Source organism: Acomys russatus, chromosome 7, assembly GCF_903995435.1.
Source record: "Acomys russatus chromosome 7, mAcoRus1.1, whole genome shotgun sequence".
NCBI lineage: Eukaryota > Metazoa > Chordata > Mammalia > Rodentia > Muridae > Acomys > Acomys russatus.
The window spans coordinates 45,244,852-45,258,494 of record NC_067143.1 but is presented as its reverse complement, the minus strand read 5'-3'; the positions used below and the strand labels follow the sequence as shown (position 1 = coordinate 45,258,494).

The following is a 13,643-nucleotide window of genomic DNA, read 5'->3' as shown; positions in this document are numbered from 1 at the left end:
CAGAGGTCTTCACAGATCTCACTCTTTGAATTACAGAAAATGCAACTTTCTATGCCACTTTACTAAGAATTTTTGCACCATTCAGTAAAATGCTTTAGTGCAATCTGGTAATTCCAGGGCAGACAAATGGAACTTCATTGCGGGGCTTGCCAAAATTAGTATTATTACTTCTCATTATAACTTAAAATATTTAAAATGTATTCAATCTGAAATAAATTAATAAATAGGATATAATAGAACAATATGAATGAATAAGTAACCACATAAGACAAATAGATATAGCTAACATAGAACATAGAGCAAAAGATACAAGGCAAAACAAAATCCCATAAATGTGTGTACGTATGTGTATAATGTGTGTGTGTGTATATATATATATATACACATATATACATACAAGGGCAAAATTCCAATTACTAAAAATTTCAAGAACAAGTGAAGTCACTCTGAGATGAAGATACGAGGATAATGATGGATTCTGCAAGTGTGCTGATGGGGCTCACCGCGCCATCACACTGCTGAGAGCCCGACGTGCTCCCTATTGATCTGGATGATAATTACATCAAACAGTTTATCAGCCCATGCATTTTGATTTCTTTTCTTTTCAATACTTATTAAAATGTGTGCTTTAAACCATAGGCAGAGGAGTGTTGAGAAGATAACAGTTAAGAGCGCTGACTGCTCTTGCAGAAGATCCAGATTTAGTTCCCAGCACCTACTTGGTACCCCACAACAATTTGTAACTCCAGTTCCAGGGACTCAGATGCCCTCTTATGACCTCTGAGGACATCAGACACACACATGGTACAGAAATATACATTCAGGTGGAACACCCATATACATAAAATAATTTTTAATTAAGTGGAAGTGTTGAACAAATGACGTTCCATATAAAAAAGCAATGTAAATCCATTCTTTTGGGTAAAGCTTACCTGTATTTGAGAGTCGGTTAATGGCACCCCAAGACCTAAGGATGCTCTCTGAACATGTTACACTACCTTTCCTGAAATCTTCAGTTACAATCTTCATAAACACACCACAGGGAGTCAGCTCTTCAAATTGCCAGATAGGGGCGGAAGCTGCAAGAGCTCTAAATGATCAAGAAGATGAGAGGAGAAAGGGAAAAAAATGTAGCTCACCTAAGTTTTAAAACAACAACCTCAAGCCAGACAAAATTCTAGCATGGAGAGGGGAGGTGGCTTGAGGTCCCATCACTAACAGGCGATGGATAGTTGATAGGAGAGGGAGAGTCGGTTATCTTAGCAGTGTGGCCAATGGTAGGAAACACACTCCAGTAGAAGCCATATAAACAGCACAAATTGGATTTGGTGGGTGTAGGGGAGGAGGAGGAAGAGGAGGAGAAAGAGGGAGAAGAAGTGATGATGAGTCTAGGAGGAGCTGGAAGAGAAGGGTAAAAATACACCGTACAAAAAATTCAGTAACAAACTAATAAGAACCAATTTTTAAAAACAGCAAAATATCAAATAAAAATAAACATTAAAAATAATTTTAAAAAAATAAAATGGAGCCTCAACAAGATGATTAGAAAAACAGCATGGCTGACAAAGAGAATCTAGAAACATCTATGAACAACTTGAGACAGGGTCTACCCTGGGCGCGTCTTGAGTTTGTCCCGCTTATGCTCATGCTCATGGGCAGCGTAAACGCACCTACCCGACTGCTAAATGAGGATACTTCATCCTGAACCAGGCTGCAAGCATGCCACCGTAAGAGCCCCCGATGGCGATCACAGGCTGATCACTTGCCCCTGGGACTGTTCTTTTCAAGTGTCTGATTAACTCTGCAAAATCAGCCAGAGCCTGTTCTGATGTCAGGAAATTCAAGTGCTTGGAATCCTGTGTCGGGTGGGAGGAGAGGATGAACACAGGTGTAAATGTGCATGCAGTCACAACTTAGGCACAGCTTAGGTCCAGAACAGGACTTGAACTGTGTAAGCTGTTTTCCAAATACAATTTCCAGTAAGTTTAGTCAAAATGCCAGTCAGCACACAAGGTGTGGTGTTTTCAACAACTCACAAAAGATGAGTTAAATTTGTACAACATAATACATTTTTCATTGAATGTAACTTAATCTCTATCTTCCTATCTGTCCTTCAATTTACTGAAGAATGCCTCCAAGGTCTGTTGACAGCAATGGAGGAAGAGGCCTGAAAGGCTTTTGAGGTCTAGTGTAACCATCAGACAAAGGCAGCAGAGTGGAGGTGTGAGCCGGCAGCATAACTGAGAGAAGTGCAGGCCCCACGTTCTGTGCTAAGGAAGACACAGGGATCCACAGACTGAAGAACACTTGGGACACTGAGAGACATGTGTCCTTCCCTCCTCCATCTCCTGTACCCCAGAGTTTCAGGACCTGAAGGCCCTGGTCGCCAGGCTGTAAGTGTCCCAGGCCAATGGCACTAGACTCTAGGTTAGGAGCTGCTACACCAACTACTGCCAAAAGCCAAGGGTCCCAGTACCTAAGGTCTGCATGGGGACTGCAACTCATGGAGCTAAGGGTCCCAAAACCCAAAACCAACCAGGTTCTGTCATAGTAGAGGCTGTGACTTGTTACTGCTTCTGCCCGGCTGTTGCCATAACTCACTGCTCTCGGACACTGAAGCAAAATCATGTCTGCCAGAAACCAGCATTCTTATCCCACCCACAATTACTATCCAGATGAACAAAAGAACCCCTGGTGACCAGTGACAGTTAGTTGCACATACCTGTCATCCCAGTACTTAGGGGGCTGACAAAGAAGAAAGGTGAGTTTAATGCTAGAATGAGCTACGCAATTCCACTCTCTCAAAAACAACAAAGAGGAGGAGGAGAAGGAAAAGAAAGATATGAACAGTGCTGGAGACATAGTTCTACTGGAAGAGTGGTTGCCTACAAAGGATGAAGCCCTGAGTTCAATCCCAGAACCACATGAAACCAGGCAGTCTGTCTGCTGTACACCAGGACTCTTTGCACTTAAAAGTGAAGGTGGGACACCTTGGGATACTGGAGACCTTGAGCCTGGGAGTCTGGGGACAACCTTAAAGAGAAATATGTACTTACCTTGAATGAGTCCTTACCAAAGGGAAGGGACTCCCCGTAGTACCGATGCTCAGCAAACACCAGCAAAGCCTTCAGCTTCTCAGCCACATCCCACATGAACCCCTAGGAAGAATTCATGAATCCGTAAGCAAAATTAGGCTGTGAATATGAATAACAATGAACTTTTGCAGACCACACAGAATGGATATTAAGCCAGACAGGGAAGAGGACTCTGAAAACTGTGCAATTATGTGTCTCCACAGACGTGTGATCCTTACTCCACTTTTGAACATCACACCACACTATCTTCGAGTGCGAAAGATGAGAATGGGTTCTGTAGCCAGGTATAGTAGCAGCGCCTGTACTCTCGGCAACAGAGAGGCAGAGATGGAAGGATTCCCCCGGCCCCTAGTGCAAAGCCGAATGACCAGGACATAGTAACTTCCAGGTCCACCTGAGATCACGATGATGAGCCTGCCTCAGAAAAGAAACAAACAAAAGCAAACCCTAGCCTTTGGTTGTCCATGCACTACAATTGCCACCTCGTCTTCTGATACACACACTAAACACCCTTGGGACTTTAATCTTATATATTAGGACATTAACAGGAGCTAACAGCAGCTGTTTCTAGCTCCCGCTTACAAAGTGTCAGATGCTGCTCCAGCCACTACATGTAATAATTCACTTCATTATCACAATAAACAAGATCAAGCACTGTGGTTTTACAGACAAGGACACTGAGACATGTCCACACAGGTGCAGAGCCAAGACTGAAATGCAGGCTGTCATGCAGAACAGTCACCAAGGGCCACTAAACTTCCTTGATCCACACAGATGGCTCCTCACCAGCCATTTGCTGCCTCTTTCCCTCTGACTGGACGGTGCCCTTGGACTCCTCCCTTAGAAAGTATCCGAGGCAGACAGCAGTCATTGACCAGAAGGTTGAACGTGGATTAAAATAAAGCCTGATGGATGCTGTGGGTGTTGAATGTTACTATTTCCTAATGAGGCGTAGGAACCTCAAAATGGCTTTGGCTGTTTTGACCAATCGATAAAGAATTAAAGGAGCTACATGCAGGGATAATGGACACGTGAGCCTAACACCTGTGGTTTTCAAGACCCCACTTCTCTTCCAAGGAGCCGCTCTCTCCTGCCACTTTTCTCTCCTTGTACAAATGTGTTTGTTTCAGGAAGGAATACACTGTCATGCATCTTTCTGAAAGCAGTGTCACTGTTTCTAAGAAAAACAAAACACACTCAATAAACACATGTGTAAGCTTCTCTCACTAAATGTAAGCTTCCTATTCTCAGAAAAGTGTGAGAAATGTTCACTTCAGTAGTCATATCTGAAAGCACAGTACTTGTCCAAATGGATTTTTTTCAGGAAGAAACACACTGTAATGCATCTTTCTGAAAGCAATGTCAGCATTTCTAAGGAAAACTGAATAGACTACACTCAGTCTTTTCATCTGTTAAATGGGCATGATAAAAAAAATGCCTCCTTCCTAGAGTTTTGAAAACTAAAAAATTAAGGAACTTTTAGGAATTTTAATAGATATTAACATATTATTAGACCTTTTTTGAAAGATAAAATTACTCTTGAAATAGATGCAAGCAAATAATCACTAACTGCATCATGCATCGGCTCAGTTCAGCTGCTTCCTGTGAAAGCCTGAGGGCAACTCCACAGGGCTCTGTTCCTACTCTTAAGCCGCTTGCAGTCTGGTGGTGCAAGACACACGTGTGAGTTCCTGCTGCAGCAGGTAAGGAGTTCTTTGCAGCATCCAGTGTTGAGAGAAGAGGGACAGCTCTGCAGAGGAGGGTGTACTAGACCTGCGTGTGGCTGAATTATGCTGTTCAAAGCCAGCCTGGTAGCTTAGTCAGACCATGCCTCAAAATTAAAACTGTATACACCTTGGGGTGTATCTCAGTGTTAGAGCATTTCCCCTGTGTGTGCAAGACCCTGTATTCAATTCCCAATGCTAAAATAAAATAAAATGAACTTTCGTGATCTATATCAGAAAACGTCTTTTTTTTTTAGCTCATCACGGTGAAAGCCAGTTTGTTTAAGCAGACCTTCCCAAATGGGCACGTACCGTACGATCCGAAAACCAGGTAATGTCACCTTCATTACCAGTGTAGAAGAGTATCACACCGTCGTATGTCTTCCAGTACTTATCGGCTATGAGGTACCGCTGCTTAAAAGTCTTTGTGTTATAAAATCCAAAGTGATCAACCTACATTAAAAACAAAACAGACAAGACATATTTCAAAGAAAGTAATTAGGTTCAGCATAAAAAGTAATCGACTAAAATCAGCCTGGATCATAAAATAATCGAAAGAACCATAAACATCAATCATTTGGCTTTATTCTAGTAAGTATTTCTGTACACTTATAATGTGCAACGTCTTTTGAAGTGTGTATGCATTGTGGAAGAGCAAACTGATCTAACTGCATAAGCATTACCTTACAGTTAGCACTTTTCTGGTTAAGAGCTTAGAATCTATTCTCTTAGCTGTTTTGAATAAATCCAAGGAGTTTTCAGAATGAGGATAGTCCCTACTATATAAATTTCCTTTTTTATATAAGTTTTTTTTGTTCATTTTACATCTTATCTGAATTTTCATTACCTAAATTTTCATTATCAAAATCAAGAACTAATAAACCATTGAAAGATCAAGTGAATGTTAAGGAACACACTGAACACATGCAGTGCGTGACCTGGGATTGGACCCTCATTTCAACAGATGAGATATGAGTGACGGACTAGAAATGACTGAGATAATGTTACTATGGATATTAGATGTCCCTAAACACAAATTATCTTGGATGCATAAGAAAGTGTTCTAAAGTCCCTCATAGTGGCACATCTGAAGTCAAGCACTTCAGGAAGCTGGCATTGCTACTTGAACCACCCAGGATCTACACTAGACTGAATGGTACTTCCCTATGTTATTCCAAACAGATGGGAGCCCTGTACCCAGTTCTATGCCTCACAGACATATACACAAGATGTGGGCATCTCTACTTCTCCTCTGTATACTTCCTGAGTTCTACATGATCTCTATGGAATCTGAAAATTACTACCTACTTCGCAGAAGAGTACAAGTTTACAGAGACAAACTGTATAATAGCGATAGTGATGCCCATATAGACGCCCCTCCCATCACATGTGTTAATTACTCAACCACTCATTCAGCAAGCATGTGTTCAATTACGTGGGCCATAATAGCTGGGCTATTTTATTAAAAAGCTAATTTAATGTTTTTAAACAATTATATCATAAATAAAAATTAAATAAAAATATAGAGGAGGAGAAAACAGAGGAGATATGCAGGTGACCCCACCAACTTGCACTCAATGCAGCGTTCTCCTTTTGAGGGCCTGGCCAGCACCATCTGCTCTAACCAGGAACTCCATAGAAATGTGTTGCCTCAGGCTGAATCCCAGACCTACTGAATCTGAAACTTTGGGACACAGCCAGGCTATCTATGCTCTTCGGGTGATTCTGACACAGTTGAAGTTTTAAAGGCCGCTGAGCTAGAATAATCTCCAAAATGAGAGTTGAATGTGCTATTTCCTCTCTTGAGCTAGATCTCAGATGTAAGTATCTCATCATGCTAAATGAACCTCTGGTGTTAAATGATTTGAATTACCACCCAAAGAGCTCCCAAAAGCAAGCCAACTGGGTCATCTGAAGGTCACCAGCAACTGTAATCTCTTTCAACTAGGGTGGCTAGACAGGCAGGCTGTGTCTGGGTTAAAGAACGCAAGCACGTGGCCCTCTGAGACTTCTGTAGGATTCTCAGAGATCATTTCGCCGTAGTGGTTTTCACCTCTCCCACTGACTTGCAGAACTAGCCTTCCCATGAGATATTCCTTCTAACCTCTAAAAACAGCTCACAAAGAATCCTATTTCAACACTCAGGCTAAAGGCTTCCAATCTGAAAGCACTGGTGTTTATATGCCATGATAAATACAAGTCAGGAAAGGTTCTTGCCAGAGGGAAGCTGGAAAAGGGAAGGAAATGCACCTTTGGTAGGAGAGCAAGTTCACATTAACAGATGTGGACTTGGATTTCTGCTAGGCGTAAGAACAGGCATTCCCTTAGTCCCTAAGGTCAGGGTCTTCCTACATAAAATTAGAATGACAGTACATCATGCAAAGAATCACTAGAGGGGAGGGAGAGAAGGGGAACTGAAAACACCCAGTTCCTGATTATATAACTGCCCAATAAATGTTCATTCTCTCCACCCTGTGCCTCACCAACACTAGGGACAGGAACTCAAGAACTCAAGGTGGGCAAGAGATACAAAGCTCTTCAGAGAATTACGGGAGTTTTTCTTATAGCATCAAAAGCTCCTACATTCTAAAGCACCTGGGTATTGAAAAGCTGGAGGTATGCTCTGTAATGTCCTCTGCACAACACGAATTTCCTGCCTCCTCCTGGTTCCTTCCCATCATCAGGAACATCACCTGCAACTGAGTTTTTAGTACCCAGTGATCACACACACACACACACACACACACACACACACACACACACACACACACACACACACGACAGCATGCCCTCTGCTGTCCAAACTAAGACACACACCTTCCAGGGCCTCTGGACCTTAGAAATCACAGCATGAAAGGACTGCAGATGCCATTTGACCTCTACTCTAAGCAAGAAGAGCACAAAGGACTCAAATGCCTTTGCCAACCAGGGGTAACAGATGGAACTTCTAAGGATTTCTATAACTTGGCTTAGTGATATAACCAAAGTAGGTAGCAGTGCCGTCAGAGCCTCACAGGCATGACCTGGAAAGGGAAGCACACTTCTCGTCAGTTCTTCCAGTAAAAAAGAAAAATTCAAAAGATGCTTCCTGCTTCACCATGTGGAAATGTGGAAAGGGTCCTTGAGCAAGGAGGGCAGGAAGGAAACGAGACATCCTCTAAATAAAATCTACTGTGGCAAAGATACATGTTTGCATTTTGTAACTGCTCAAGAATAAAGCATACATCCAGAAATAATATTAAATCTATTAAGCACAGTCGGTGACAGTTTGGTGCAGCGAGGATGGGAAAAGAACACAGAGTACCTGCTTCATGCTATCAATCACCTGGCCATCTCCAGTCAGAGTCGGTGCTTTGGTGGCCCCAAAGCTAGAACGGGACCAGAGAGCATGGCTTCTCACTTATTTCCGATGTAAAGCCTTTTAATAACTTGCTTCAACGCTTTACTTTTGTTCGCCTGCACAAAATGGATGAGGGAGCTTTAGGGATCAAATAATATCAGAGGAAATAATCCCGATGATAATGTGGTGAAGACAGGGAAATAATAAGACTGTCCAAAAGGAAAATACTCCTAGAAGCAGGAACCTTCCTCCCCTTCACCAGCAACCCCAGAGACCTACTTTTCACTGCTTGCTTGCGTGAGTGCTTGCGCGCTGGCTTGCGTGCGTGTGTGCTTGCTTGCGTGAGTGCTTGCGCGCTGGCTTGCGTGCGTGCGTGCTTGCTTGCGTGAGTGCTTACGCGCTTGCTTGCTTGCTTGTTGTTATTGTTGATCTGGGGTTTTGTTTTGTTTTAGTTTAATTTAGTTTAGTTTAGTTTCGAGGACTGAACCCAGGGCCTCAAACATGATAAGCATAAGCCCTCCACACCCCACACTGTCTCCACTTTGACAAGAAAGGTGAGCGTTCCTCAGTTACTCTCCAACTGAAATCACCTGGCTGTATAATGATGCCTTATTTTTCACACAGCCTTTCGTCCTGAACTAATCAGGATACAGAATAGTACTCTCTTTCTGTCCTAATCTTGAGGAGACCCATAGAAATGCTCGTGAAAGTGAAACTGACAAATTGAGGAAGGAACACACCAGAATATAAGTAATATGGGAGACTCGACTGTTAAAAAAAAAAAAAAAAAAAAAGCATGCTGTAGCTGGATGTGGTGGCACATGCCTTTAATTCCAGCACTCAGAGAGGCAGAGGTAGTCAAATCACTGTGAGTTCGAGGCCAGGACAGCCAGGGTTACACAGAGAACTCCTGTCTCAAACAAAACAAAACAAAAACAAGTGGTGATTCATCCTCCTATATAAGAGGTAGCTTGAGAGGCGAGATGAAAAGAGCTACCACAATGCCCATATAAGACAGATATTGTATTAATAAACATAGAATGACTAGAGTTCAAAATGGCTGGTTCCTTCATGCTTCTGAAGATGTGATCCTCATTAATATTAAACTTCTGATATGTTCATAAATATACTATAACTTAGTTACCAGTAATTGAGAAAAATAGATGTGGTTGTGAATTATATAGTAATGCCTTTTTAGAAGACACTGTCTGCTGCATAGGAAGTGAAATTGAAAGCTCTTTTATAACTCTCAAATTCTTGAAATGCACAGAACTTCCTTATGACCAGAGACTGGGACCCCAGAGGAAGAGTCTCTTTCTTAGTTGACAAAATTCTGTGAAGGCAAATTGTTCTCTGCTAATAAAATAGAGTTACCCACCCAAAAGTATTGTTTTTGGATCACACAACAGTTAACAGTTTCATCAAAAAATGGTTTTAGCATCTCAGTTTGCTAAATAACTCAGATAATCAATGAATTCCCAGGACTTCAAGACATTTGAACCACTGCAGCTCTTGAGAATGAATACTTAAATGGCAACCGCCTTTCTAGCACCAGAGGGCACTGTTGTATAAGCTACCTGTAAAGTGAGCCTGCCCACTAACCTTGGTTTGCTTCTTATTTTTAATTTGTGAATCACAAAAATTTCCACTGTTTTGTGGTTTAAATTTTTATTAGCATGTATCAATTATATAAAATGATGGTATCTGAGAGCGAGAGAGAGAGAGAGAGAGAGAGAAAGAGAGAGAGAGAAAGAGAGAGTAACAGAGGGGGAAGGGAGTAAACCAAAGAAACCCTTTCCACCTCAAGTTTCCTTTGGTCATGGTCTCTATTCCCAGGAACGGAAACTAAACCAAGACAGGTATATTTCACATGACATTTTGATTTCCTATCGCCTCCTCCTGTTCTCTTGTTACTCCCTCTCTTTTTCCTAAATAATCCTACTCTCCTTGTATGCATATATTATGGGGGAAATGTACTCTCTCTGTCTCTCCTCTCCTCTCCTCTCCTCTCCTCTCCTCTCCTCTCCTCTCCTCTCCTCTTCTCTTCTCTTCTCTCTCTCTCTCTCTCTCTCTCTCTCTCTCTCTCTCTCTCTTTCTCTCATGTATGTGTATGTGCGTGCACGCACGCGTACCAGGCAATTTTTAAAATTTATTCATATTACATCCCGATTGTTACCCTCACTTATATCTTCCCTTTCCCACCCTCCCTCCCCCACAATATGACCACAGCCTTTCAGGTCATTATTTGTCTTTCTGAATCTGCCTTATTTCATTTCACATGGTGATTTCCAGTTCTATCCACTTCCCAGCAAATGGCATTAGTTTTGTACTTCTTTATGTCTGAATAAAAGTTCCATTCGCAATGTAAAACACACTTTCTTCATCCATTTTTCTATTGATAGCCAAGTAGACTGCATAACTTGGCTGTCCTGAGCACTGCTGCAATGAAGCAAATGTACAGGAATCGTTGTAGCATGGCAGCTTGTATTTCTATGGGTATGTTCCCAAGAGTAGTAATGGCTAGATTGTTGGGGGATGGTCTGATTATTTTGATGCTAAATTACTGCTTACTGTCTCTGTGACTTACCTTTTGCTTAATAAAAGGCCATCCCACCTGGGCAGGGCAGGAGATAGGTGGGGCCAGGAGAGAGAGGAATCCTGGGAAGAAGAGAAACCACCACAAGGAGGAAGAAGAGAGACCACCACAAGGAGGAATAAGAAAGACCACCACGAGGAGAAAGGAGAGAGACCTGAAGGGAAGAGAGGAAGGCTGCCGTGAGTTAGATGGAGGAGAAGCATGTGGCCAGCGTGGAAGGAGAATCCTGCTCAGATGAAGAACATGAGCAAGTATATGGAATTATAGATGGGAGGTAGCTTGATAGAAGTTATTAAAAACAGATGGCATGGGATTGAGACAGGGATCCCACGCCTGCCCCATTATAGGAAGTAGTTTAGAGGATTGATATCTGCGCTGCCCCAGGTTAACTAAGGCTATTTTAAAATATAGCAAGCGTCTGTGTCTTGATTGATCACTAGCCGGGCCTACAGGTAATACAGATAATTTTAAAAACAATAGCTAGATCATGCAGAGGATCCTCACTTAGGTACTGGGAGCTCTATACTTTCCACAGTGACCATACTAATTCTCATCCCTCCCTCTCAAGTCCTTGTGAACAGCTGCTGTTCTCCATTCACTTTCTTAATGGTAGCACACCTGTTGAGATGAGACGGAATCTCAATGCAGTTTTCATTTGCATTTTCATGGTATGAATGCAATGTTTTCACTCAGCCATGACTTGCATCCCAATAGTGCTTTCCTATGTTTGACTTAGTCTATTGGTGATGCATTCCATTGTGGTTTTTTATTTGTAATCCTTTCCTTGTTCATTCCTTCCTTCATTCCTTCCTTCCTTCCTTCATTCATTCTAGAATCCCAATTCCTTGCAGAATTTTCATCTGTGCTTCCTAATTTCTCACTTTCCGTTTTTCTCACTTTCTTAATTTCTGTCTTTCTAACTTTAGTCAGTAGTTTCCTTATTGTATTAAACAGCATAAATCTTTTGTAAAGTTGTGAACCATTTTTAAAGCGTGGTTTTGAGGTTTTTGTCTGGTATTTTAACTATTTTTGTCTTGAATATTCGGAAATTATGAGCTTTTGGGGTGACTTATTGGCTTCTTTTGTGGTTTTGTTTCTATCTTGCGCTTTTTAGAAATGTTAAATGTCTTTCGGGGTTTTTCCTGTTTCCTCGTCCCTGTTCTATGTAGGTCTTATCAGAAAACAGTCTCCTTCTCTTGGACTTAGCTTAGATCCTCACCAACATTAAGAGGTTAGAAACAGACAGCAGTGACAAAAAGCAATGGTTTGACAACAAGTCAATGGTGGAGCTGGCATAACTGTTGTTGCCTGATAAAGTGGATTTCAAACAAAAACTAGAAGAGATGAAGAAGAGCCATGGCATATTAATAAGAGGAATAACTCAAAAAATAAGTAAATAAAAGGAATAACTCAGTAAGAATGTATTTAACAGTTATAAATACATATACACAAAAATGAAGTTGTCAATTTCATAAAACAAACACCAATGAACAGATAATATGTAGTTCCTGATACAGAATAGTAAGTGACACGAATAACTCATTTTATCTCTATATAAAAATAAGTAAATAAAATAATAAACTAAATCTCGAGATTTCAGAGTTAAATAACACCATAGACCAATTGGACATAACAGATATCTTCAGAATATTTTACCCAGCAAGTGCAGAATGTACATTCTCAGCAGCCCATGCAACCTTCTCTAAAATAGCCCACAATAAAGGCTACAGAACAAATAAAAAAAGAATTAAAATAGACTCATCTATCCTATCAGATAATAATAGTGGAACAAAACCGGAAACTAACAATGAGAGAAAACACACAAATACTTGGAGATTGAACAAAACACTTTTCGTTCTTTCCTCCTTCTTTTCTTTCTTTTCTTCTTTCTTCCTTTCTTTTTCTTTTCTTTTCTTTTCTTTTTCTTTTTTAAAAGACAGCGTCTCAAGAGGCTGGCATCAGTGTTGCTACATAGCTGAGAATGACATTAAATTGCTGACTCTCCTCTCTCTATCTCTCCAGTGCAGTTACTGTATAGGCATGTGTCATCTGACCTGGAAACAACACTCTCAAAGTGGGCCAATAAAGAACTCAGAAGCAAATTAAAAATTCCTGTAATCAACTGAAAATCGAATGCACAACTGCTCAGAACATCTGAGGTATACCTAATGTAGTTCTATGAGGAGATTCTATAGCCTTAAGCCCTTAAAGATGGGAGATATCTCAAGGTCTTAGGGAAACAGAAACACATCAAGCGCAAAAACAGCATACAGCAAGAAATAATAAAGATCAGGTCTGAAATTAATTCAACAGATAAAAAAATGCATAGAATGAAACAGAAAGTTGACTACTTGAAAAAAAAAAAAAAAAAACTGGCAAACCCTAGCCAAGCTAACCAAAATGAAGGGCAGGAAATATTTGCTTAAGAAAAATCAGGAATTTGACAAGGGTCCTAGTTCTCTCCCATGCTCAATATAGTCTAAGTTTTAACCAAAACAATGAGACACAAAAAGGAAATAATATAGATAAAATAGGAAAAGAAAAATTCTAATTATCTCTATTTATAGATGGCATAATCCTATACTTAAAAAAAAAAAAAAAAAACCCTAAAGACTGAACCAGAAAAGTCTTCTATACAACAAATACTTTCACCAAAGTAGGAGACTATGAAATCAGCAAAAATCAGTTGCTTTTCTCTACACCACTAACAAATTTGCCAAGAACTAAGTGAACTAAGGGGGGAGGGAAATCTTATTTGTGATGACTTCAAAAAATATTTTCAAAAATACCTAGGAATAGACCTAACCAAGGAGGAGAAAACCTCTACAATGTAAACCTTAAAATGCTGGAGAAAGACCCTGAAGATGAAGGTCAATGAGCTGGATTAG

At 40.8% G+C, this 13,643-nt stretch overlaps 1 protein-coding gene across 1 annotated transcript in view; it reads right to left on the bottom strand.

Annotated features, from left to right (window-relative positions):
• The window catches only part of LOC127191955 (lysosomal Pro-X carboxypeptidase-like), a 64,635-nt gene that overhangs the window by 19,137 nt on the left and 31,855 nt on the right, over positions 1-13,643 (bottom strand). Inside the window, exons 2-5 of the mRNA XM_051149320.1 lie at positions 5,132-5,272; positions 3,057-3,158; positions 1,675-1,856; positions 933-1,090 (exon numbers count right to left, since the gene is read on the bottom strand). Of these exons, the coding sequence (XP_051005277.1) occupies positions 933-1,090; positions 1,675-1,856; positions 3,057-3,158; positions 5,132-5,272 (583 nt within the window). The remainder of the gene's footprint in view (positions 1-932; positions 1,091-1,674; positions 1,857-3,056; positions 3,159-5,131; positions 5,273-13,643) is intronic.